The sequence below is a fragment of the Bubalus bubalis genome, chromosome 4 (genome assembly GCF_019923935.1).
Source record: "Bubalus bubalis isolate 160015118507 breed Murrah chromosome 4, NDDB_SH_1, whole genome shotgun sequence".
Lineage (NCBI taxonomy): Eukaryota > Metazoa > Chordata > Mammalia > Artiodactyla > Bovidae > Bubalus > Bubalus bubalis.
In genome coordinates, this window is record NC_059160.1 from 102,269,063 (window position 1) to 102,293,471 (window position 24,409).

The 24,409-nt window shown below is 35.3% G+C and overlaps 1 protein-coding gene across 9 annotated transcripts in view; it reads left to right on the forward strand.

Moving 5' to 3' along the window:
- CEP290 (centrosomal protein 290) overlaps positions 1–24,409 on the forward strand; it is a 96,641-nt gene that overhangs the window by 40,816 nt on the left and 31,416 nt on the right. For all 9 annotated transcript variants that reach the window (XM_044941847.1, XM_044941846.1, XM_044941851.1 and 6 more), the window contains 13 exons: positions 4,432–4,543; positions 8,299–8,504; positions 9,434–9,585; positions 11,666–11,777; positions 12,529–12,984; positions 13,748–13,912; positions 14,898–15,005; positions 15,723–15,857; positions 18,029–18,295; positions 18,866–18,973; positions 19,592–19,791; positions 22,347–22,560; positions 24,024–24,161. In XM_044941847.1, coding sequence (XP_044797782.1) covers positions 4,432–4,543; positions 8,299–8,504; positions 9,434–9,585; positions 11,666–11,777; positions 12,529–12,984; positions 13,748–13,912; positions 14,898–15,005; positions 15,723–15,857; positions 18,029–18,295; positions 18,866–18,973; positions 19,592–19,791; positions 22,347–22,560; positions 24,024–24,161 — 2,373 coding nt within the window. The remainder of the gene's footprint in view (positions 1–4,431; positions 4,544–8,298; positions 8,505–9,433; positions 9,586–11,665; positions 11,778–12,528; positions 12,985–13,747; positions 13,913–14,897; positions 15,006–15,722; positions 15,858–18,028; positions 18,296–18,865; positions 18,974–19,591; positions 19,792–22,346; positions 22,561–24,023; positions 24,162–24,409) is intronic.

Sequence of the window (24,409 nt, forward strand, 5' to 3'; positions counted from 1 at the left end):
AATTTAGCTGAATCAGACCTCTTAAACCGGGCACTTGAAAAAAGAACATGGAACATATAGGATAATGTAATCAAAAGAGAAAGCATTATTAAGCATCCACCATATTCTCTTACCCTGACCTCTGATTGCCTCATGGCCCATAGTTTTGGGGGATGGATGTAGCAGAGAGTAGATGAGACATAAATCTCTCTTCCTGGACCATGGATGACCTCTGCAAATCTGTAGCCTTTCTTACTGTCTGGAAAGAGAAAAGTGGCCTGGAGTATCTTGGTTTAATTCAAGGAGTCTATGAAATAACCCTGGTGGCTCAGATGATAAGGAATCTGCCTGCGTTGCAAGAGATCCGGGTTTGATTCCTGTGTTGAGAAGATCTCCTAGAGAAGGGAATGGCTACCCACTCCCAGGATTCTTGGAGAATTCCATGGATAGAGGAGCCTGGTGGACTACAGTCCATGGGGTCACATAGAGTTGGACAGGACTGGGTGACTAACACTTTCATGAATAGGACCCAAGACCCTTTATAATTCTCTTCTAGCCACTTGATCTTCATGTTTTACATTAAGCAAAACAAGCTCCTGTTTTTGTTTCTCTTCTTCATCAAAAATAAGAAATTATGTCTTTTGGTTCATTTTCTTTTATGATACTCTCACTGAAATAGAATGAGATCTAAATCTTTTGGTTTGAAAGCTCTCACTTGCTTCTCAGTTCAGTTCAGTCGCTCAGTCGTGTCCAACTCTTTGTGACCCGATGAATCACAGCATGCCAGGCCTCCCTGTCCATCGCCATCTCCCGGAGTTCACTCAATCTCACGTCCATCGAGTCGGTGATGCCATCTCATCCTCTGTCGTCCCCTTCTCCTCCTGCCCCCAATCCCTCCCAGCATCAGAGTCTTTTTCAATGAGTCAACTCAGCGCAGAGTTTCAGCTTTAGCATCATTCCTTCCAAAGAAATCCCAGGGCTGATCTCCTTCAGCATGGACTGGTTGGATCTCCTTGCAGTCCAAGGGACTCTCAAGAGTCTTCTCCAACACCACAGTTCAAAACCATCAATTCTTCGGCGCTCAGCTTTCTTCACAGTCCAACTCTCGCATCCATACATGACCACTGGAAAAACCATAGTCTTGACTAGACGGACTTTTGTTGGCAAAGTAATGTCTCTGCTGTCTAGGTTGGTCATAACTTTTCTTCCAAGGAGTAAGCGTCTTTTAATTTCATGGCTGCAGTCACCATCTGCAGTGATTTTGGAGCTCCAAAAAATAAAGTCAGCCACTGTTTCCATTGTTTCCCCATCTATTTCCCATGAAGTGATGGGACCAGATGCCATAATCTTAGTTTTCTGAATGTTGTGCTTTAAGCCAACTTTTTCACTCTCCTCTTTCACTTTCATCAAGAGGCTTTTTAGTTCCTCTTCACTTGCTTAGGGAGGCATATTCAAGAAAATATTCTGAATAGCTTTCAGTGGCTCCTACACAGTTATATGTTTTTGTTGTTCAGTTGTTCAGTCATGTCCAACTCTGCGACCCCATGGACTGCAGCATGCCAGCCTTTCCTGCCCTTCACCATCTCCCAGAGCTTGCTCAAACTCATGTCCATTGAGTCAGTGATGCCACCCAACCATCTTGACCTTTGTTGTCCTCTGCTCCTCCTGCCTTCAATCTTTTATTTTTTATCCTGCTTTCAGTCTTTTATAATGACACAATTATCTGAGTCATTATTTATTAGTATTAACTAGAAATAATCAGGATCAGTTTACTTTTTATTATTTTTGTTGAAGATGATTATATTAATTTTGTATAAAATTCTGCATATTTAGGTGTGATAATAATCTCACCTTTTCCCCATCTTTTATATCTGCTGTCCTCACTTCTCTAACATTAAAAATTATAGATATGAAATGAATAACTTTTAACTTTTAAAATTTATTTTCCCAGATAACATTTTTCATTTCTACTCAAACCTTAAAATTGTTTCTATTTGTAGTATATCCTTTTCTCTTCTTTACTTCCTATATCTCAGTTATAATTCTGAACATATGTGCCTCTCTACTGGGAAGTCTTAGTTTTATTCTCTACCATTATTATTATGGTAATGATTCAGTTCAGTTCAGTTCAGTCACTCAGTCGTGTCCAACTCTTTGCAACCCAATGGATTACAGTATGTCAGGCTTCCCTGTATCACGAACTCCCGGACCTTAATCAGACTCAGGTCTATCGAGTTGGTGATGGCATCCAACCATCTCATCCTGTGTCATCCCCTTCTCCTCCCACCTTCAGTCATTCCCAGCATCAAGGTATTTTCCAATGAGTCAGTTCTTCGCATCAGGTGGCCAAAGTATTGGAGTATCAGCTTCAGCATCAGTCCTTCCAATGAATATTCAGGACTAATTTCCTTTAGGATGGACTGGTTGGATCTCCTTGCAGTCCAAGGGACTTTCTTTTTTTTCTTTTTTTTTTAAATTTTATTTTATTTTTAAACTTTACAATATTGTATTAGTTTTGCCAAACATAGAAATGAATCTGCCACAGGTATACCCGTGCTCCCCATCCTGAACCCTCCTCCCTCCTCCCTCCCCATACCCTCCCTCTGGGTCATCCCAGTGCACCAGCCCCAAGCATCCAGTATCGTGCATCGAACCTGGACTGGTGACTCTTTTCATACATGATATTATACATGTTTCAGTGCCATTCTCCCAAATCTTCCCACCCTCTCCCTCTCCCACAGAGTCCATAAGACTGTTCTATACATCAGTGTCTCTTTTGCTGTCTCGTACACAGGGTTATTGTTACCATCTTTCTAAATTCCATATATATGCGTTAGTATTCTGTATTGGTGTTTTTCTTTCTGGCTTACTTCACTCTGTATAATAGGCTCCAGTTTCATCCACCTCATTAGAGCTGATTCCAATGTATTCTTTTTAATGGCTGAGTAATACTCCATTGTGTATATGTACCACAGCTTTCTTATCCATTCATCTGCTGATGAGCATCTAGGTTGCTTCCATGTCTTGGCTATTATAAACAGTGCTGCAATGAACATTGGGGTACACGTGTCTCTTTCCCTTCTGGTTTCCTCAGTGTGTATGCCCAGCAGTGGGATTGCTGGATCATAAGGCAGTTCTATTTCCAGTTTTTTAAGGAATCTCCACACTGCTCTCCATAGTGGCTGTACTAGTTTGCATTCCCACCAACAGTGTAAGAGGGTTCCCTTTTCTCCACACCCTCTCCAGCCTTTATTGCTTGTAGACTTTTGGATCGCAGCCATTCTGACTGGCGTGAAATGGTACCTCATAGTGGTTTTGATTTGCATTTCTCTGATAATCAGTAATGTTGAGCATCTTTTCATGTGTTTGTTAGCCATCTGTATGTCTTCTTTGGAGAAATGTCTATTTAGTTCTTTCAAGAATATCGTCCAACCCCACAGTTCAAAAGTATCAATTCTTCAGTGCTTAGCTTTCTTTATAGTCCAACTCTCACATCCATACATGACCACTGGAAAAACCAAAGCTTTGACTAGACAGACTTTTGTTGGCAAAGTAATGTCTCTGCTTTTTAATATGCTGTCTAGATTGGTCATAACTTTTCTTCCAAGGAGCAAGCATCTTTTAATTTCATGGCTGCAGTCACTGTCTACAGTGATTTTGGAGCCCCCAAAAATAAAGTCTCTCACATTTCCATTGTTTCCCCGTCTATTTGCCATGAAGCAATGGAACCAGATGCCATGATCTTCGTTTTCTGAATGTTGAGCTTTAAGCCAACTTTTTCACTCTCTTCTTTCACTTTCATCAAGAGGCTCTTTAGTTCCTCTTTGCTTTCTGCCATAAGTGTGGTGTCATCTGCATATCTGAGGTTATTGATATTTCTCCCAGCAATCTTGATTCCAGCTTGTGCTTCATCCAGTCCAGCATTTCTCATGATGTACTCTGCATATAAGTTAAATAAGCAGGGTGACAATATACAGCCTTGACGTACTCCTTTCCAGATATGGAACCTGTCTGCTGGTCCATGTCCATACTTTCATGTTACATTCTACTTTCTGCCACCAGAATGGTCATTCTAAACAGGAATCTGATGATGCCCTTCCCTTCCTTAAGGGAAGGTTATGAAACTGTTGAGTATCCATGTTGGCCAAAAGTGAACATGGCATAAGCTAGTGCTCAGAAGGTTAGGATATACAAGATGTACAAGTATACAATTTTATATACTGGATATACAAATTTTGATGATTATTTTAAAATAATATTTTATATGTGTGTTCCTACAACATATATACATGTGTATGTCTATATTTGTATTACATATAGGGAAACTTCTACTTTTGTTAAAAAAGTTGGTGAGCTTTAGGAGATTATTGTGTGAAGTTAAGACAATGTTACTTCTGTGGTATTAGTCAAAATTACAGGGTCCTTTCTCAGTGATGTTGCTATTTTATTTAGTGTGAAAATGTATCCCTAAAAGAACAAATGGAGTCTATCAGTAAAGAACTGGAGATTACCAAAGAAAAGCTTCACACTATTGAACAAGCCTGGGAACAAGAAACTAAATTAGGTAAGTATTATGACTCTGATAATATAAAATAATTAAGATCTAATAGTGAATATTTTTTCATTTAAAGTTCTCTTTCTATACCAGATAGATAAAAAGGAAGTTGTTTGATAAAAAATGAACTCTCTGCCTAACTGTTTAATTTAGCAGGCAGTTGATGAATACTATGTTGCACTAATCTCTACCAAGATTTGATTTTTAGTTATTAAATTGGATTTGTTTCTAAGGAAATCATATGTGCTAAAATTTATGAGTTAGCATTAGGTATTATATTGAACCATTTAAGAATGAATGCAGATGATAATTTTGAAATATCTGTATTTAATGATAGTATAATGAGCTCTTTCACTGTGTGTAAAGTTATATTAGCAATATATCATTTGATATTTTTAAATTAAAAGATGACCTTAAGCATATTGCTACAGTTTCACTACTATATCAATTTTGTATTACCTTATACATGTTTATATATTTTATATACTTAAAACTATAATAAACGTATGCTCTATTTATTTAGTAGATACAAAATATTTCATTTTTTATTCATTATACTTACAAATATTCATACCATAAAGTACTGTGTTTGAGGGATTAAATCACCCGCTTTTCTAGGTTTTGCTATTGCTTATTTATTGCTGCTGTCAGCATTTTCATGTGTATCTAACAGAGATGTTATTGTCTTAAAGGGTATTAAATTCTATGTGGCTTCTGCTAAGATTTTCCATATTCATTTTTCAAATGGTTTTCCTAGTTCATGAGATTTGAGTTATTTTATCTTACTAGCATTATGCTTTCCAGATAAATTTGCTCCTTTGGGTAAGGTGTTTCTTTTAATTTGTTTTCTATACCTTGGAGCTCTAATGTTTTTCAAGGTTTCTGTTACTGTTAAATTGTTAACAGATGTAGTTTAGAGAGGCTTGACATTGGGAAGTCTAAAATAAGCTACTTTTAGAAATGTGATTTTTAATTCATTAAGAGATTAAAAGTGAATTGACTTTCGTCTAACTCTTAAATGAAAGAATATGCAATTTTAACTAAGATAGAGAAAAGAATATTATATACAGTTTCAGTAAGCTCTTTGTTCATCCTATCCTGTGTCTCTTTAATAAGTGCTGAGTTCCTTATAGAAATTCCTTAATTTCAAATACTTTAATCTCTCTGATACATGGCTTTATATCACTGAAGTTTTAAAAACTTATTTCCTGTTGCCCTTCCTTACCTCTTTGTTTATTAGTATCACTTTATTACTTTTTTTCATGCAGGAATTGATTGGTGTTGGCTGTTACTCTCCCTAGGACACTCCAAATACAGAGTGTCTCTTTTCACTATCAGAGTTTAGCACAAAAGAAAATGGAAAGGGGTTTTATGTTCTTTGTATATTTATATTTACTGCAACTTTTTTTCTGTCCTTCATGATGGTTAGTTGCCTAAATGGTTCCATAATGTTTTCCTAACACATTTAGCTTTCCAGTAATGTTACTATTAATTATTTGATCACTGCCTGCAGCAACTATTCTAAAATCATATACTATTATAAGATATATACAGGACAAAATAAAGTACTTCTTAAAACTGATGTGGACACCAAAACAATTTGCCTGGTTTCAAAAAAATTTATGTACTTTTGAGCAAACTCAGTTATAGAACTCAAGCTTGTAAAGCTAGAAAGATAGAAGGGTATTATTGTAAAAGACAAAATAAATCACTGCACAGTTCCTTAAAATAATTGACTTCCCTGAACATAATGATTAATTGACACTCTAAAAAATAAAACTCTCTACCAAATGTTGTCTTTTTCCTGGAGCATGTCTGTTATGCATAACAGAAATACTCATTTTCTCTTCTTAAAAAATGACTAACATTCCTACATGATACCTTTTCATTGTAAATTGGGGTGTTTTTTTGGTTTTCTTTTCATTTAACCACAAACTTTTGTGTACAAAGATAAGCTATACAACTGCATATATGAGATGAGGATGTAATAACTAATAAAATTAAATAAAATAACTTATTTGAGGATGGCCCAGTGATCAAGATTCTGCACTTCTACCACAGGGAGTCCGGGTTTGATCCCTGGTCAGGGAACTAGATCTCATACTCTACAACTAAGAGTTCTTGTGCCACAACTAAAAGACCACACATTCTGCAACACAGATTGAAGACCTGTGTGTGGCAACTGAGACCTGCTACAGCCAAACAAATAAATAAATATTTAAAGATAATAAAATAATGGGATTCCCCAGGCAAGAATACTGGAATGGGTTGTCATTTCCTCCACCCAGGGATCTTCCCAACCCAGGGATCAAACCTGCATCTCTTTCATCTTCTGCATTGGCAGACAGTGTCTTTGCCACTAGCACCACCTGGGAAACCCATTCAGTTCAGTTCAGTTGCTCAGTCGTGTCTGACTCTTTGTGACCCTATGAATCGCAGCATGCCAGGCCTCCCTGTCCATCAGCAACTCCCGGAGTTTAGTCAAACTCATGTCCGTCGAGTCAGTGATGGCATCCAGCCATCTCGTCCTCTGTTGTCCCCTTCTCCTCCTGCCCCCAGTCCCTCCCAGCACCAGGGTCTTTTCCAGTGAGTCAGCTCTTCGCATGAGGTGGCCAAAGGATTGGAGTTTCAGCCTCAGCATCAGTCCTTCCAATGAACACCCAGGACTGATCTCCTTCAGAATGGACTGGCTGGATCTCCTTGCAGTCCAAGGGACTCTCAAGAGTCTTCTCCAACACCACAGTTCATAAAGCATTAGATATATACAAAAGCCAAATAATATTCAGGGTTAAAGAAGATATTTGGTGAAATCGCTAAATCACATGGCTTCAGGTTTTACTTTTTTACTCTTTAATGACTTTAAAAGTAAAGTCATTGAACTTGCATTCACAGAGTAGTGTTACTTCACTGTATTTCTTCTTATACAATATATTTCTCAGTTAACAAAATGTATTTATTTGCCCTTTTTTGACTTCCTATTTGTGACACCTCCCACAGTACATCTTTTACATGGTTACTTCTGCACAGGCATACCTTGGACATACTGCAAGTTCAGTTCTAGACCAGCACAACAAAACAAATATTGCAGTAAATGAGTCACAGAATTTTTTTAGTTTCCCAGTGCCTATAAAAGTTATGTTTACATTATACTATAGTGTATTAGGTGTGCAATCGTATTATATATAAACAAATAATGTGCATACCTTAATGCTAAAATACTTTAGTCCTAAAAAATTCTAGCCATCATCTGAACCTTCAGTTTGTCATAGTAGTAGCATCAAAGATCACTGATCATGGATCACATAACCAATATACTAGTAATGGAAAAGGGTGAGATATTGTGAGAATTACCATTGTGACACAGAAACACAAAGAGAGCAAACAGTATTGGAGAAATGGCACCAGTAGACTTACTCGGCTCAGGCCTGTCGCCACATACCTTCAATTTAAAAACAAAAAGAAAAAAAATGCAGTTGTCTGCCAAGCTCAATAAAGTAAAGCACGAAATGCCTCTCATCCTATGAAGAATAATTTTTATGATCATTTGATTGATGAAACGTGGAAGTTCCCGAGAGATTAAATGGGGTAGGCAGCATACAGACAAGATGTAACAGAGCTACGACTAGTGCCCAGGTCTGTCATAATTCAAAAGGCTCATGTGTTTTCCACAGAACCATATTGCCTCCTTACATGATGTCTAAAATATTGGGGATAACATTTTGATAAGAAGAGCATGAGATTTACCAACATATTGTTGCATTTAGGAAATGAGTCTAACATGGATAAGGCAAAGAAATCTGTAACCAACAGTGAGATTGTTTCTATTTCAAAAAAAATCACTATGCTGGAGATGAAGGAATTAAATGAAAGGCAGAGGGCTGAACATTCTCAAAAAATGTACGAACATGTGAAGTCTTCACTACAGCAAATGGAGGAACGCAATTTTGAGTTGGAAACCAAATTTGCTGAGGTTTGATATTATAATTTTTATCCTGCAGTTAGAGAGTAAATAATTATTCACGGTAGCCATTGTATTATTGAAAGAGGTTTGTTTGTAACTCTGAAGCAGCATATTAATACAGTGCTTGTGTTTCATGTAATAGATAAATAATGTAGCTTTATATCTGAAATGTTTAAAAAGAAACCATGTATTTCTGTGACTGAGTCCTTATTTCTTACCAGCATTACAAAAAGTTAGATGTAATGTGCAAAATGATGTTATTTGCTTAATGGAATTTCCTTCCATTGTCATCCATTCATTTAACAGTTATTATTTCTGAGTGCCTATAACATGCCAGATGCTGTGTGGGAACTGGAGTTATAGCACAAAATAAGAAAGACAGTAATCTCTCTCAGGGACTTCATTCTAATAGAAAGTTTTAGACTTTTTTGATATGGTTAAAATTATTAAATTGGCTGGCAATAATATAGTTTGCAAATATTCAACAATTTATAATGAATATATAATCATATATATTCTCAAGCACTCTTCCTTGAGAATTAGTAAATTTCTCAGGTCATTCATGTTATTTTGTTTGTTTTAACCAAGTCATTAAATAATATATTAAGATTTCATTAATATTAACTATTTATTTATAGACGATATAATTGAAGTAAAATGTAACAAGCATTTTAAGTAAATTAAGAGTATCATAGATTTCATATCTTACTAGATTGTGAGTTGACCAATGTAAATGACTTGGTGGGTTGACATATAACTAGAGTTTTCCTAATTTGTTCCTGGCTTTTTCTCTCCTTATCATCTTCAATCTATTCTTCATACTTGACACCCAAGTTAGTATCTGGACTAAAATAAAGAGGACTGCAGGATTCTTAAAGGTATATTAGGAAAACTTCACCAAAGCTAATGTTTCTGAACATCTTTTGTTATTTTCCCAGCTTACCAGAATCAATTTGGAGGCACAGAAAGTGGAACAGATGTTAAGAGATGAATTAGCTGATAGTGTGAGCAAGACAGTAAGTGATGCTGACAGGCAACACATTCTAGAATTAGAGAAGAGTGAAATGGAACTAAAAGTTGAAGTATCAAAGTAAGTGCATGTGCAAGTTTTAGTCATTTGGTTAGCCGTGTCCATGTTCGTCATTTGGTTAGCCGTGTCCATGTTCGTCATTTGGTTAGCTGTGTCCATGTTCGTCATTTGGTTAGCTGTGTCCACTGTGCTTTGTGTTATGAAACCTCATTACAGTGATTAAGGGTAATATCCTTAGTGGCAGTTGATGCTGGTTTCTTTTTATATAGAACTCTGTTAAGTAATATTGACTTCCCTGGTGGCTCAGATGGTAAAGCGTCTGCCTATAATATGGGAGACCCAGGTTCAATCCCTGGGTCAGGAATATCTCCTGGAGAAGGAAATGGCAACCCACTCCAGTATTCTTGCCTGGAAAATCCCATGGATGGTGGAACCTGATAGGCTACAGTCCATGGGGTTGCAAAGAGTCAGACACGACTGAACAACTTCACTTTCACTAAGTAATATTTACAAGATTGATATTTAACTGGAATAAATAATAATATTGGAGAGGAAATAACTTCTCAAGATTTATATTTATCAGAGTCCAGTATTACAGAAAGCACAGAACTTGGCATCAGGACCCTATGAAATCTATTTTTTTTCACATACTAGTATTTTTTTGGAAGGAAGGGTTGTGGCATTTATTTAAACTTAACTTACTAAGAGAGTTATAGTATATCTAGTTATAATAGGGTTGCTGTAAAAATATAAAGAACAATTCAGATTTGATTCAGTTTGCATATCTTGGGTATCTACTGTGTACTGTGTGTGGGCTCATTTGCTAAGTCATGTCCAACTCTTGTGACCCCATGAGCTGTAGCCCACCAGGCTCCTCTGTCCATGGAATTCTCCAGTCAAGAATACTGGAGTGGGTTGCCATTTCCTCCTCCAGGGAATCTTCCCAACCCAGGGCTCTAACCTGCTTCTCCTACATTGGCAGGTGGACGAGCACCTGGGAAGCTACACACTGTGTACTGTGCTGTGTATTAAATATTTATTGAATCATCCCAATCCACTTAATAATCCAAATAACATTTGTTGTTTTCATTTTATATAAAGAAACAGTTTATTCTCTTAGAATTCAAAATATATGTAGGAGGAAGTACTATACACTAGGTAGATGCTTGTATTCATTTGCTTGTAATCATGTGTTAGCTGCTTTAGAGTAGTATGAGGATCCTTGAGTTGATTCATCAAGCTCAGGTAATTAGTAAAAAAAGTTATGGCTAACCCATAAAGGTATAGCCATTGTTTTGGAACCTTGTTTTGGTAATATCACTAATTTCCTGCCCTTTCACTATGAAGGACTCCTTTATTCTTCTTATGTCATGGACCTCACCTTTTTTAGTAAACTAAGTTATAATTAATCATTTTGTCATATATTAATTGATTAAGACTCATATAACTGGCAATGAGAGTTTCTAATCAATATGAGGAAACCAGACTTATCAGTTACACTGAACTAAAATTATTCCAGTCCAAAGTAAAATGCATTTTACTTTACCTATTTAATCTTATCACAGTAGTCATATAGGACTTTTAATAATTATCATCAAGCTCCCCTTCTTTTTTGGTAATTGTAATAAATATATAATCTTTTTCACATTTCTGCTAACTTATAAATTAAAATAAAGCCAATCAAAGCATCAGTGACCTTGAAAATTTAAATTTCTATAGTCTTAACTATACAATTTGTCAAGTAAGCCTACCTAATACCTTATTCCAGCTATACCAAACCATGGTAACAAGTGTCTCATGAAAAAATTTGTGAGAGGAGTTTGTTGGCCATTTATGTTTGGGAAATGTATATGTACAGATTGAGATCCTTTTTTACTTTAGAACTTCTCAGAGCATTTGATATGATACTGCGTATATGAATTTTCAAGGGAGAGGAATGTTGGGAATGGAGTGGTTAAAACCTGTTAACCTCTCATGGAATTATGTTCCATGAAATACTTCAGGAAACTTTAGTATTTCGTAAAAAGAAGAGATGCTGCAAGCTAACAGCTTTCCACAAGGGTCTAGAAATTGGAAAATCTAGTATTTATTTACTTAGAGTATGTACCTAATATATCTGAAGTATCTTATTACTTCCTAGACTGAAAGAGATTTCTGATATTGCCAAAAGGCAAGTTGAAATTTTGAATGCACAACAACAGTCCAGGGAGAAGGAAGTAGAGTCCATCAGAACACAGCTGTTAGACTATCAGGTATGTGCAGTATTAACTCTTCTACATAGAGGCTTTTCTTTTCCAAAATTTATGTTAGATATAGGGATCATTTTGTAGTTTTAATCAGGATATATCAAATAGAGGCTCCTGTTTTTGGTAATTGTAACTTGATTAAAAAATTTTAATTTGAAATGCCATTGATAACACAGGAAAGCATTTAAATGTTTACAGATGCATTGTACCAACTGCTGGTCACAGTTCAGACAATGGGGAGAAACATGTCTTTCATAACAGCGTTGTTCCCTGTATTTATGTATAGGTTTCCACATATTCTCACATTATAGTTTTTTTAGGATTAAAAAACTACCCGTTGTCTACATTAGTATTATTATCAGTATTGTTATTTACATATGGAAGTTTAAAAAAAACTTAGTAATATTCCAGCTGGTATGTAGTTAGGTGCCAGATTTAGATTTTAAATAAGTTTCATTCTAGTTCTTTTTCTTCTGCAGTCTTTTGCAATTTATGTTAAAGCAAGGTTAGATTTTAGTAATTGTTTTAAATTAGTAAATTCTGTAATATTCCAGCTGGTATGTAGTTAGGTGCCAGATTTAGATTTTAAATAAGTTTCATTCTAGTTCTTTTTCTTCTGCAGTCTTTTGCAATTTATGTTAAAGCAAGGTTAGATTTTAGTAATTGTTTTAAATTAGTAAATTCTGATTTTTAAGGCCATGATAAGTTTCACTGGGAAAACTTGAAACTTACTACAAATATTTATTTTTTATGTTAGGCACAGTCTGATGAAAAGGCACTGATTGCCAAGCTGCACCAACACATAGTCTCCCTTCAGGCTAGTGAGGCTACTGCTCTTGGTAAGTTGGAGTCAGTTACATCTAAACTGCGGAAGGTGGAGGCCCATAATTTGCGCTTAGAGCAGAAACTTGATGAAAAAGAACAAGCTCTCTTTTATGCCCGTTTGGAGGGTAGAAACAGAGCAAAACATCTGCGCCAAACAATTCAGTCTCTACGACGACAGTTTAGTGGAGCTTTACCTTTGGCACAACAGGAAAAGTTCTCTAAAACAATGATTCAGTTACAAAATGACAAACTTAAGATAATGGAAGAAATGAAAAATTCTCAACAAGAACACAGAAATCTGAAGAACAAAACACTGGAGATGGAATTAAAGTTAAAGGGACTGGAAGATTTAATAAGCACTTTAAAGGATGCCAGGGGAGCCCAAAAGGTAAAACACTGATTTTAAGTTCAGTATTTTCAAAAGAGTTACATAATAATTTTGAGTTAATATGTGCCTATGTGGAAAATGCTTAATATATGAGCAAAATTCCAGATATAATTTATTAATTTAGATTATATAAATTAGGAGTTTGGGCTATCAGAATATCTGTTTATAAATAAAATGAGACTCCTCTAAGCCATAGTTTCAGTAGAAATGCTTAGAGTGTAATATCAAAGAATTTTAAACACTCTAGGAAAGTATATATTAATTAAATACTAATTGTAATTGTTCTTAAACATTATAGTGATTAAACAAGTAGTAGGCCTACATTTATTTTTTAATGTAATTTTGTTTTTACTCTTATTTGGAAGGAATTAATGAAAAATAATTATTTTGAAATTAAATTTTATTCTCTAGGCTGGAAACATTTGGGATTTTTATTTATGAAAGTAAAACCAATGTTGCAATTACACACAAACACTAAGGACCCAACAAATACATGAAAGTAAATGAATAAATAAATGTGATTGTTAGTGATATCTGTTTCAGCATCTTTTGAAAAATGTTTTATGTTAAGATTCTACATATTAAAAAAGTCTATAGAAATTCTAAATAAACTTTTCTTTTTGGCACAACCAAGGATAATTTTATATCTTATTTTATTTTAGAATGTCCACTAATTTGAATTAAAATCATTAAGATCAGTAGAGAAATACATTATTTATTAATATAATATTAACATTTGTATATGTAATTTATAAATATTTAGGTAATCAGTTGGCACACAAAAATAGAAGAACTCCGTCTTCAAGAGCTTAAACTCAATCGAGAATTAGTCAAGGATAAAGAAGAAATAAAATATTTGAATAATATAATTTCTGAATATGAGAACACAATCAGTAGTCTGGAGGAAGAAATTGTGCAGCAGAATAAGGTTTCATTTTATATTTATTTTGGTGTTTTGTTGCTAAGATTTTTAATATAACAACATTGCATTGATGACTACCTTATTTTCCTAATCAAGTATAGCTTCTATTATTATTCTTATAAAATATTGTTTGTTATTTTTTAAGCTATTATAAAAATACATTATTCATTTATTTAGTTGCATTAGTAGTCTTGAAAGGAAGAATTCATAAACAAGTTTATTTGGTAAGTTAATTTTTGTTTCACTGTTGGTTATTTGAATTCACCTTTACCAGTTTCTACTGGCCGTCACTGATGGAATAAGGCAGCTTGGTATAGAATAAAGCACAGAAGCTTTGGAGGCAGATGCAGTTCACTAAGCAGATGCTTACTTGCCTTAGACATTTTGTTGTTCCTTCTGCTTAAGTTGTTCTTACCTAAGATACCAGTATTATTTATGCTTTCACTGCCTTCTGATCTTACCTCTAATGTCTTACCTTATCAATGAGGCCTTCACTAGTTACCCAACATACAACAGTAAATTTTATCATCAAGATTCCTTAAATACGGATTACCTAGTTTCATTTAACTCCATAGCACTCATTGCCCTCTGACATATGACATACTTATTTGTTTACTATCTCCCCCTCAGTAGTATATAAATCCTGTGGTGAAGGGGACTTGGTTTTATTTATTGCTGTGTTCTCATTGTCTCGAATAGTACTTGCCACATGGAATGTGTCATTAAACATGTTTTGGATGAATGGATGGATGGATAAATGGATGGGTACATGGATGGGTTGAAATCCTGACTCCACACCTGCCTGTCCTTGTCATCTTAGGCAAAAATTACTTAATCTCTGAATTTTCTTCCTTTTTCCTTAAAATGAAAATAATAACAGTGACCTCAAATGGTTTTTGTGAGGATTAAAGAAGAAAAACGTATGTAAAAATTCTTCTCATAGGCCTGGTGAGTGTCTCTATGTGTGTATGACCCAACTATCTTTCTTTAGTTTCATGAAGAAAGACAAATGGCCTGGGATCAGAGAGAAGTTGAGCTGGAACGTCAACTAGATGTTTTTGACCGTCAGCAAAGTGAAATACTAAGTGAAGCACAAAAGGTATAAATGATTAATCCTGTTTCTACTCTATAGCAGGACCTATAATGTTAACCAATAGAAATATTTTCTAAGTTTGGATGGAATTTTATTTTTATTTTTCTGTTTATTTATTTTTTTTTAATTGGAGGATATTTGCTTTACAGTGTTGCATTAGTTTCTGGTATACAACAGTGTGAATCAGCTATATGTATACGTACATCCCCTCCCTTCTAAGCTTCCCTCCCATTCGCCACATCCTGCCCCTCTAGGCTGTCACAGAGTACTGCGGTCAGCCCCCTGTGTCATAGAGCAGTATACCAGTATCTATCTATTTTACATGCGGTAGTGTATATACTCTTTCAATTCGTCCCACCCTCTGCTTCCCCTGCTGTGTCCACAGGTTCATTCTCTGCATCTGTGTCTCTATTCCTGACCTGCAAATAGGTTCATCAGTACCATTTTTCTAGCTTCCCTGTATATGTGTTAATATATGATATTTGTTTTTCTCTTTCTGGCTTACTTCACTGTATGACAGACTGTAGGGGTCATCCACATCACTACAAATGACCCAATTTTCTTCCTTTTTATGGCTGAGTTGGAATTTTAATTGATGATATCTTTTTATGTGTCAACTATAAGTGGAGTTTAACCATGTCTTGTCATATAGTTGTAAAAATTAATATTGTTATTTCCAATGTTGCAACTGCTTTTTTTAAAAAAAATTCTATTTCTCAATAGTTTGAAGAGGCTACAGGATCAATGCCAGACCCTAGTTTGCCCATTCCGAATCAACTTGAGATTGCTCTAAGAAAAATTAAGGAAAATATCAGAATAATTCTAGAAACCCAAGCAACTTGCAGATCACTGGAAGAGGTAATTAGAAGAATTTGCATATTGTTGTTGTTCAGTCGGCAAGTCTGACCCCAAGTCTGACTCTTTGTGACCCCATGGACTGTAGCATGCCAGGCTTCCTGGCCCCTCACCATCTCCTAGAGTTTGCTCAAGTTCATGTCCATTTCATTGGTGATGTCATCCAACCATCTCATCCTTTATTGCCCTCTTCTCCTTGCATTTTGATAAGTGTATTATTGGATATACTTCTAGAATTTTATAAGTAATATTTTTAAATGAGGATGAAGCATAAAATGATGAATCTGTTGCTTATTCTACTCTACTTTTCTTTAGTCTTTCTTTTGCCGATAAAGAACAGTAGATATGGCTAATTTGAAATCACTCTTCTTTTAGTCATTACTTAGCACTTTTGGGCACACTCGTCAGTTGCTAGCATGAAAGGAAACCAAAAGAGCATTTGACTGTAGCTTTATGAGCAATGTGTTTCCTTCCCCTCAATGATCAAGAATTATTTTCATCCTTGTTTATTTTTGTATCTTATTTTGAAGCATATATTCTAAATTATGGATCAGTTTTCAGTTTATTTCTTTTTGTGGGTGGTTAAAGGGCTTGAAGGTAAACTAGGAATTGTTTCTTAGTTTAATCTAGGTCTTAAATTTGGTTAATATATGGTCAGATCTATCTTCTTTATTAAATTATACAGAAAATAGTATAAAATGAATATATTTAGATGTCAACTAAAATGAAAATCATATTACTGTAAATACATTTAAAATAATTTTTTAAATTGTGCATTTTTAAATCAACCAAAGAAACTTAAATTGTCTTCTATATTGTAAATTTGTCATTTATGTGAATTGCCACTGAGTTATTTTATTTTTGAGTATTTGCTTAATTCTGTTGAGGAATAAATACTATTTTCTGTTTTGTTTTGAGAAGCTGCACATTTTATAATAGAGATCCATTGACTCAGACCACTAAAATTCCAACTTTTATACTTTGTTGACTTCTGTGGGTTACTCTAGGAGAAGACAATGGCACCCCACTCCAGTACTCTTGCCTGGAAAATCCCATGGACGGAGGAGCCTGGTAGGCCGCAGTCCATGGGGTTGCTAAGAGTCGGACATGACTGAGTGACTTCACTTTCTCTTTTCTCTTTCATGCATTGGAGAAGGAAATGGCAACCCACTCCAGTGTTCTTGCCTGGAGAATCCCAGGGACAGGGGAGCCTGGTGGGCTGCCGTCTATGGGGTCACACAGAGTCGGACACGACTGAAGTGACTTAGCATAGCATAGCATAGCATAGCATGGGTTACTCTTCTGGTGCTCTAATGAGTCAATAAATCAAAATAAAAGAAATGATTTATTACATTTTCTTTATAGATCTATCACCACCCACATTTCTATTTCTAAAACTATAAGATCTAAATACAGTATTGTAACTAAATTTCATTTTCATCATAACAATGAAGCTTCTAACATATATAATAATCTTATAAATATGCATGTAGATAACTGCGGTCACATAGAAATACAGTTTAACCTTATTAAGACTCTTGAGAGTCCCTTGTACTGCAAGGAGATCCAACCAGTCCATCCTAAAGGAGATCAGTCCTGGGTGTTCTTTGGAAGGACTGATGTTGAAGCTGAAACTCCAACACTTTGGCCACCTGATGCTAAGAGCTGACTCATTTGAAAAGACCCTGATGCTGGGAAAGATTGAAGGCAGGAGGAGAAGGGGATGACAGAGGATAGGATGGTTGGATAGCATCACCAACTCAATGGACATGAGTTTGAGTAAATTCTGACAGTTGGACAGGGAGGCCTGGTATGCTGCAGTCCATTGGGTTGCAGAGTCGGACATGACTGAGAGACTGAACTGAACTGAAAGTAGCATTTGGCTATTAGTGTGCTTCCCTTGTAGCTCAGTTGGTAAAGAATCTGCCTGCAATGCAGGAGACCCGGGTTCGATTCCTGCATTGGGAAGATCCCCTGGAGCGGGAGATCGCAACCCACTCCAGTATTCTTGCCGAGAGAATCTCATGGACAGAGGAGCCCGGTAGGCTACAGTCCATGGGGTGGCAAGAATTGGACATGACTTAGTAACTAAACCACCACCACCAGTCTGACTGAAATTCAGATGAAGCTTTAAAAGGAAAAAAAGTATTTTTTTTAATGATTTATCATTACAGAAACTAAGAGAAAAAGAATCTGCTTTGCGGTTAGCAGAGGAGAATATTCTGTCAAGAGACAAAGTAATCAATGAACTGAGGCTTCGATTGCCTGCCACTGCAGAACAAGAAAAGCTTATAGCTGAGTTCGGCAGAAAAGAGGTGGAACCAAAATCTCATCACACATTGAAACTTGCTCATCAAACCATTGCAAATATGCAAGCAAGGTTAAATCAAAAGGAAGAAGTATTGAAGAAGTATCAACATCTGCTAGAAAAAGCCAGAGAGGTATTTGATTATGTTATGCTGTCTTATTTATTATGGTGTTTTTAGACAAATGCCAAATACTATTCTGCCCTTAAGTGGTGTTTCATTTCTTGTTTTCAAATGATTCTGTTCAGGTATTGTTACTTTCATGTGATTGGATTACAGATCTGTCAGTAAAACTGGCAGTTTGTGTTATTGACTGAGTAAACCAGTAATGGTGTTCATGGTGAAACTATGATTTCAAGTTAATAGGTAAAGATTGAGGCAGTAAGTTAGAATGAAATCCATCACACTGGTATCAGTAAAAATCAAATTTGTTAGAACTTTAAGGGGTAAAAAAAATCTGAAATTTAAAAATTGCTAGAAACAAGTTAAAAGATAATGAATCCATATTATTCTAATATTAAGAATAAATTATACTCTAAGGCTAGGCTTGTCAATTTGAACATGTGCTAGAGAAATGTATGCACATGTTGTTCCTTCCCTCTCATAAGGATTTTAGTATATTAAAGATAAAATATTTAAGACTTTTAGAATGTAAATTTATTTGAATCACAATGTAAGCTATAGTTTTAATTTGTTATAAAACAGGAACAAAGAGAAATTGTTAAGAAACATGAAGAAGAACTTCATATTCTTCATCGTAAATTAGAACTGCAGGCTGATAATTCACTCAGTAAATTCAAAGAAACAGCTTGGGTAAGATTACAGTTTGGGTAAGAGTCTAGGAACTTTGTTCTATTCTTTATTGATTTTTCAGACCATACAGATGAAAATTTAGCTCTGTTTTGGAGGAGAGGGGATTGGAAGCCATCCTACATTTTTTTTTTTTTGCCAGAATAATCTGAAAACACAGCTCTGATCATTTTTTTCCCTAGACCTGCATTTGTTATAGCTTACTGCTGCCTAGAAAATCATGTTTCTATTTCTTCCTCTGATCTCTGTCTGTCTTTTTAAATCTGTACCTGTATCTAACTGCTTTCTGAATTCAGTTTATTCTTGCCTCTTGATCATTGTATTCTGTATGTGCAAAATGACCTGTCTTTCTTTTCCTAACATGCAAACCTTACCTTCCTCAAACTTTAACTCATTAATTCAATCAACATTTATTTATTGATCCTTCCCTACATGTAGGTACTTTGCCAGATGCTGGGAATACGAAGAATAAGATCTCTATTTCCTGTCTTCTCTAAGCCTTCATTGCCTTCATTACATTTTAGATTTGATATTGTTTTGATCATTTAAGGAACCAAGTTAAAATTATAAGTATGGCATTGCATTGTACCTGCTCATGGCTAATATAATGATATTTCATAGGATTTAATAAAACAGTCTCCCACTCCAGTTCCTACCAACAAGCATTTTATTCGTTTGGCTGAGATGGAACAGACAGTAGCAGAACAAGATGACTCTCTCTCCTCACTTGTGATCAAACTAAAACAAGTATCTCAAGATTTAGAGAGACAAAAAGAAATCACTGAATTAAAAATCAAAGAGTTTGAAAATATAAAATTACGGTAAGTCTTAGAAATATATTGTAAATATAGGAAAATGGGAATAATGATATAATAAATATAAATGTAAGCATTTGTTATATCATGCACTGGTCTAAAAATATTTACTATATTATCTCATTTTATCCTCAGTACTACTGATGATATGGGATAGTCACTCCATTTTGCAGATAGGAAGCTAAGCTACAGAAGGCCTCAGTAACATGCCTAGGAGAAGATGGGAAAGCCATGATTTGAATCTAGTCAGTCTGACTCAAAAGATTCTTGTGTAGAATCTCATCTTTAACCTTTGAAAATTTCCTTTTTATTATCTGTAAAGGAAAATGACAATACTTACTCTGGGTCTTTCAAGGTGGTTATATGAAGGCCAAATGATGCTATGTATGGAAGTAGTTTGAAAATTTTAAAGTAACATAAATACAAAACTTTTATTTATATACCTGTAACAGTTTGTGGCCCCACTCCAGTATTCTTGCCTAGAGAATCCCTTGGACAGAGGAGCCTGGTGGGCTGCTGTCCATAGAGTTGCACAGAGTTGGACACGACTGAAGTGACTTAGCAGCAGCAACAGTTTATGGCATACATTTAAGGCTCAAATATTTGTTGAATGAAATATTAATCTTTTTTATTAACCACATCAATATTGGAGGGCTCAAAGCATTCTCTATATTAGAAATTCTAAACATTGTTCATTCATTTATCAGAGTATACATTTTAAAACTAAAATAGGTATAGGAGTTCCCTGGTGATCCTGTGGTTAGGGACCAGGATTCAATCCCTGGTCCGGGAATATTGCACATGGAGCAAGGCAGCAACGCCCACGCTCCACAACTGCTGAGCCTGTGCACCGGAGCCTGTAGCCTCAACTGTTGAGCCCAAGTGCTGCAGCTGCTGAGCCCTGCATGCTCTTGAGCCTATGTTCCACCACAAGAGAAACCACCTCAATGAGATGCCCACACACAGCAACTAGAGAGTAGCCCCCACCACTCACCGAAAGCCTGCATGCAGCAGCAAGGACCCAGAACAGCCATAAATAAATAATAAAATAAGATAGGTTTATATTTAGGTATTTTGTAATCACAGAACTATCTCTGGTGCTCAGTTTCTTATCTGAAAAAAAATGAGAAAGTAAACTACTTGACTTATAATTCTATTCCATCTCTGAGGTCCTTATTAGAACCTTTGATTTATTCATTTATCCAAGATGCTTCTGACAAAGCTAACACTATTTTTGCTTTATTAAGAAGCTGCCACTTTAAATGAATTATTCTCTAAGAGAAAAGAGAATTAAAGTAGCATGTGGTATATAAGTTTCTGTCATATTTTAGAGCATAACATTTCTCTCATTTCTGAATCTGATTCTTGGATGTTGAAAATAATCAACTTTTGATATCACCTTGTATATTTACTGTTTCACCACCTGAAACACTTGAAGTTATTGTTTTGTACCTCTGTCATTTTAGCCTAAAGTTAATACTTTTATTCTCTGTGTACACAATGGTATGCATATTTTAATGTGTCTTAGGAAATTATAGTTCTGTGTGATTTCTTTAGTGAAACCTTATATTTTTACAGTATGATGATTATTTAAAGTGACTTAAGTTTTTGCTGTACAAAACAAGTCTCAGATTGTTTAATACTGTACCTGCTGATAGTTTAACATACCTTTCATTGAACAAAGTTTAATAATTTGAATATCAATATTGATGGCCTTATTAATGTAGTATCAATGTAAGTACAGTGAACTGGATGTAATGATGTAATTCCATTTATGAGACTAATATTGAATGAGCAGTAGGACTAATTGAATTTACTAAGTCTTTGTGCATGAATGCGTGCATAGTCACTTCAGCTGTAAAAAGTCTTTAGTTACTACTATAGTATCTACTTCCATATAGTATAGAGCTACAGAATTATAGATGCAGTACTGGTGACTTTACAACCATATACAAATTAAGAGAACACATGGATGGTTTCTGTGAAAGTTTATATTTTGTCTTTGTAAATGTCACTATAGGGCAGTGATTTTCAAGCAGAAGTGATTTTGCTCTCCTCTCCCCTCAGGGACATTTGATGTAGACATTTTTGATGAATGACTATGAGTAGTACTGGCATCTTGTGGGTAGAAGCAAGGAATACCGCTAAATGTTTTAAAATGCATAGACAGTAGCCCCCACCCCCAATGAAGAATTATCCAGCAAAAATGTTAATAGTGCTATGGTTGAGAAACCCTTATATAAAGCAAGCAGTTGCATCTTGCAGGAACCATAATATTTAAAGTGTTATTTTGTTCATTCTCTATATTATTTCATCTAGAGCCACAAATTACTGATGCAGTTGTTGCAAAAACATAGTAGGCAGAAACTGGAAGAAAGTCTATTTTATGTTAAGTTAAATAGTAATTAAGTAAAGAATTGTTCATCTTTCAGGATTTAGATTGAGACTTAGATTTTTAAGGATACTGAGGACCAAACATTTGTTCTTTGTAAAATTTGTATCAATCAAACTGTTAATTGCAGCAACCACTCTACTAAATACATATGTTTGCTGTATATTAGGCTCCAAGAAAATCATGCAGATGAAGTGAAAAAAATAAAAGCAGAAGTAGAGGATTTGAGGTGTCTTCTGGTGCAATCACAAAAGGAGTCACAAAGTTTAAAATCTGAACTTCAGACTCAAAAAGAAGCAAATTCAAGAGCTCCAACAACTACAATGAGAAATCTAGTAGAAAGGCTAAAGAGCCAATTAGCCTTGAAAGAGAAACAACAAAAAGTAAGTAACAATAGAAAGTTAACAAGATTTCAAAAAAACATGTGGTAGAATGCTTTTAGTGAAGATTTGTAAAAGATGATAGCATGCATCTCTCTCTTGTAATAAAAAGTATAAGCATTATCTTAAGCTGTTAAGCAAGTTTGGGTTTTTCAACATAACTCTTTTAGAAAACCCTATAAATTGGTGGTGTTTTTAAGTTCAAATATAGTCCAACTTGGGCTTTCCTGGTGGCTTAGACAGTAAGGAATCTGTCTCCAATGCAGGAGACCTGGGTTTAATCACTGGTTTGGGAAGATCCCTGAGGAAGGAAATGGCTACTCACTCCATGGAGAATTCCATGGACAGAGGAGCCTGGTGGGCTGCAGTCCATAGGGTCACAAAGAGTCGGACACGACTGAGCTACTAACACTTACATCTATGCATCGTCTAACTTATCTTTCTATGTTATCAGTCTGATTTGTGGGTTAATATAGGAAATAAAGAGAAATCTTCTTGAAAATATTTTCTCTCCTTTTCTGTTAGGATGCTCTGTTACTGAGGCCATTTTGAACAATTTAAATAATTGAAAAATTTTAAACAATTCTGGGGATTAAGAAGGAGATAGGATAAGAGGAGGAAAGATTAAAGGAGATCTCAGAGACAGTGCTGTGAAAAGGAGTTGCTCAGTGGATTAACAGGTTGATTAGTTTGTTTTCCATTTATCTCAGATTTTGTATATAATTAACTGTTTTAGAAGGTGCTGTTTTTCTGTGCTAGCTCATGAAATTTATTGGCAGATTTTAAGTCTTTTCTAATCTTGTAACTTTGTCTTCTTAAATTCAATTAATTTCACATGGAAGCATATATTAAATGAGTAATTTAAATAAACATTTCAGCTTAGAATTTTGAGAACAAAACATGTCTGGGTTGTGTGATGCAGATTGTTTGATTTAATGCTGCTGCTGCTGCCACTAAGTCGCTTCAGTTGTGTCCAACTCTGTGTGACCCCATAGACAGCAGCCCACTAGGCTCCTCTGTCCCTGGGATTCTCCAGGCAAGAATACTGGAGTCGGTTGCCATTTCCTTCTCCAATGCATGAAAGTGAAAAGTGAAAGTGAAGTTGCTCAGTTGTGTCCTACTCTTAGCGACCTCATGGACTGCAGCCTACCAGGCTCCTCTGTCCATGGGATTTTCCAGGCAAGTGTACTGGAGTGGGCTGCCATTGCCTTCACCTTGATTTAATGCTAGATTTTCACAATTACCATTATCAAGATTTTGAATTCTCACACTCAATTTGGGAAGAATTGAGTTCACTTACTAATGGAAATCCATTTGAAACAGCTGGATTGTTTGTGAACACTGATTAAACATATGGTATTATAAGAGAATAGTTTAAAGTAATGAATCTTATGTATATTTTATATTACATGTTTCTCATATAAAGTGTCATTTTAAAAAAATTATGTATGGTTTGAAATTTTTAGGCACTTAGTCGGGCACTTTTGGAACTTCGGGCAGAAATGACAGCAGCAGCTGAAGAACGTATTATTTCCATGACTTCTCAGAAAGAGGCAAATCTCAATGTTCAACAAATTGTGGATCGACATACTAAAGAGCTAAAGGTGATCATGAACGTGTGCATTCATATAACAGAGTTCCCACTAATTCCTGTTGGAAGAAAATTCACTTAGATATATAATAATTTTGGTAATGAATAAGGAATTTATTCTAATAAATAATTAGTGCATAGATGTACACATACTCACAGTTTTGAACACTAAATATCTTTACCATATTCACTGAATATCGTCTTGAAGGTTAGTAAAGAGTAGTCCATTAAAAGACAGTCCTCTTAATAGAATTAAATTTA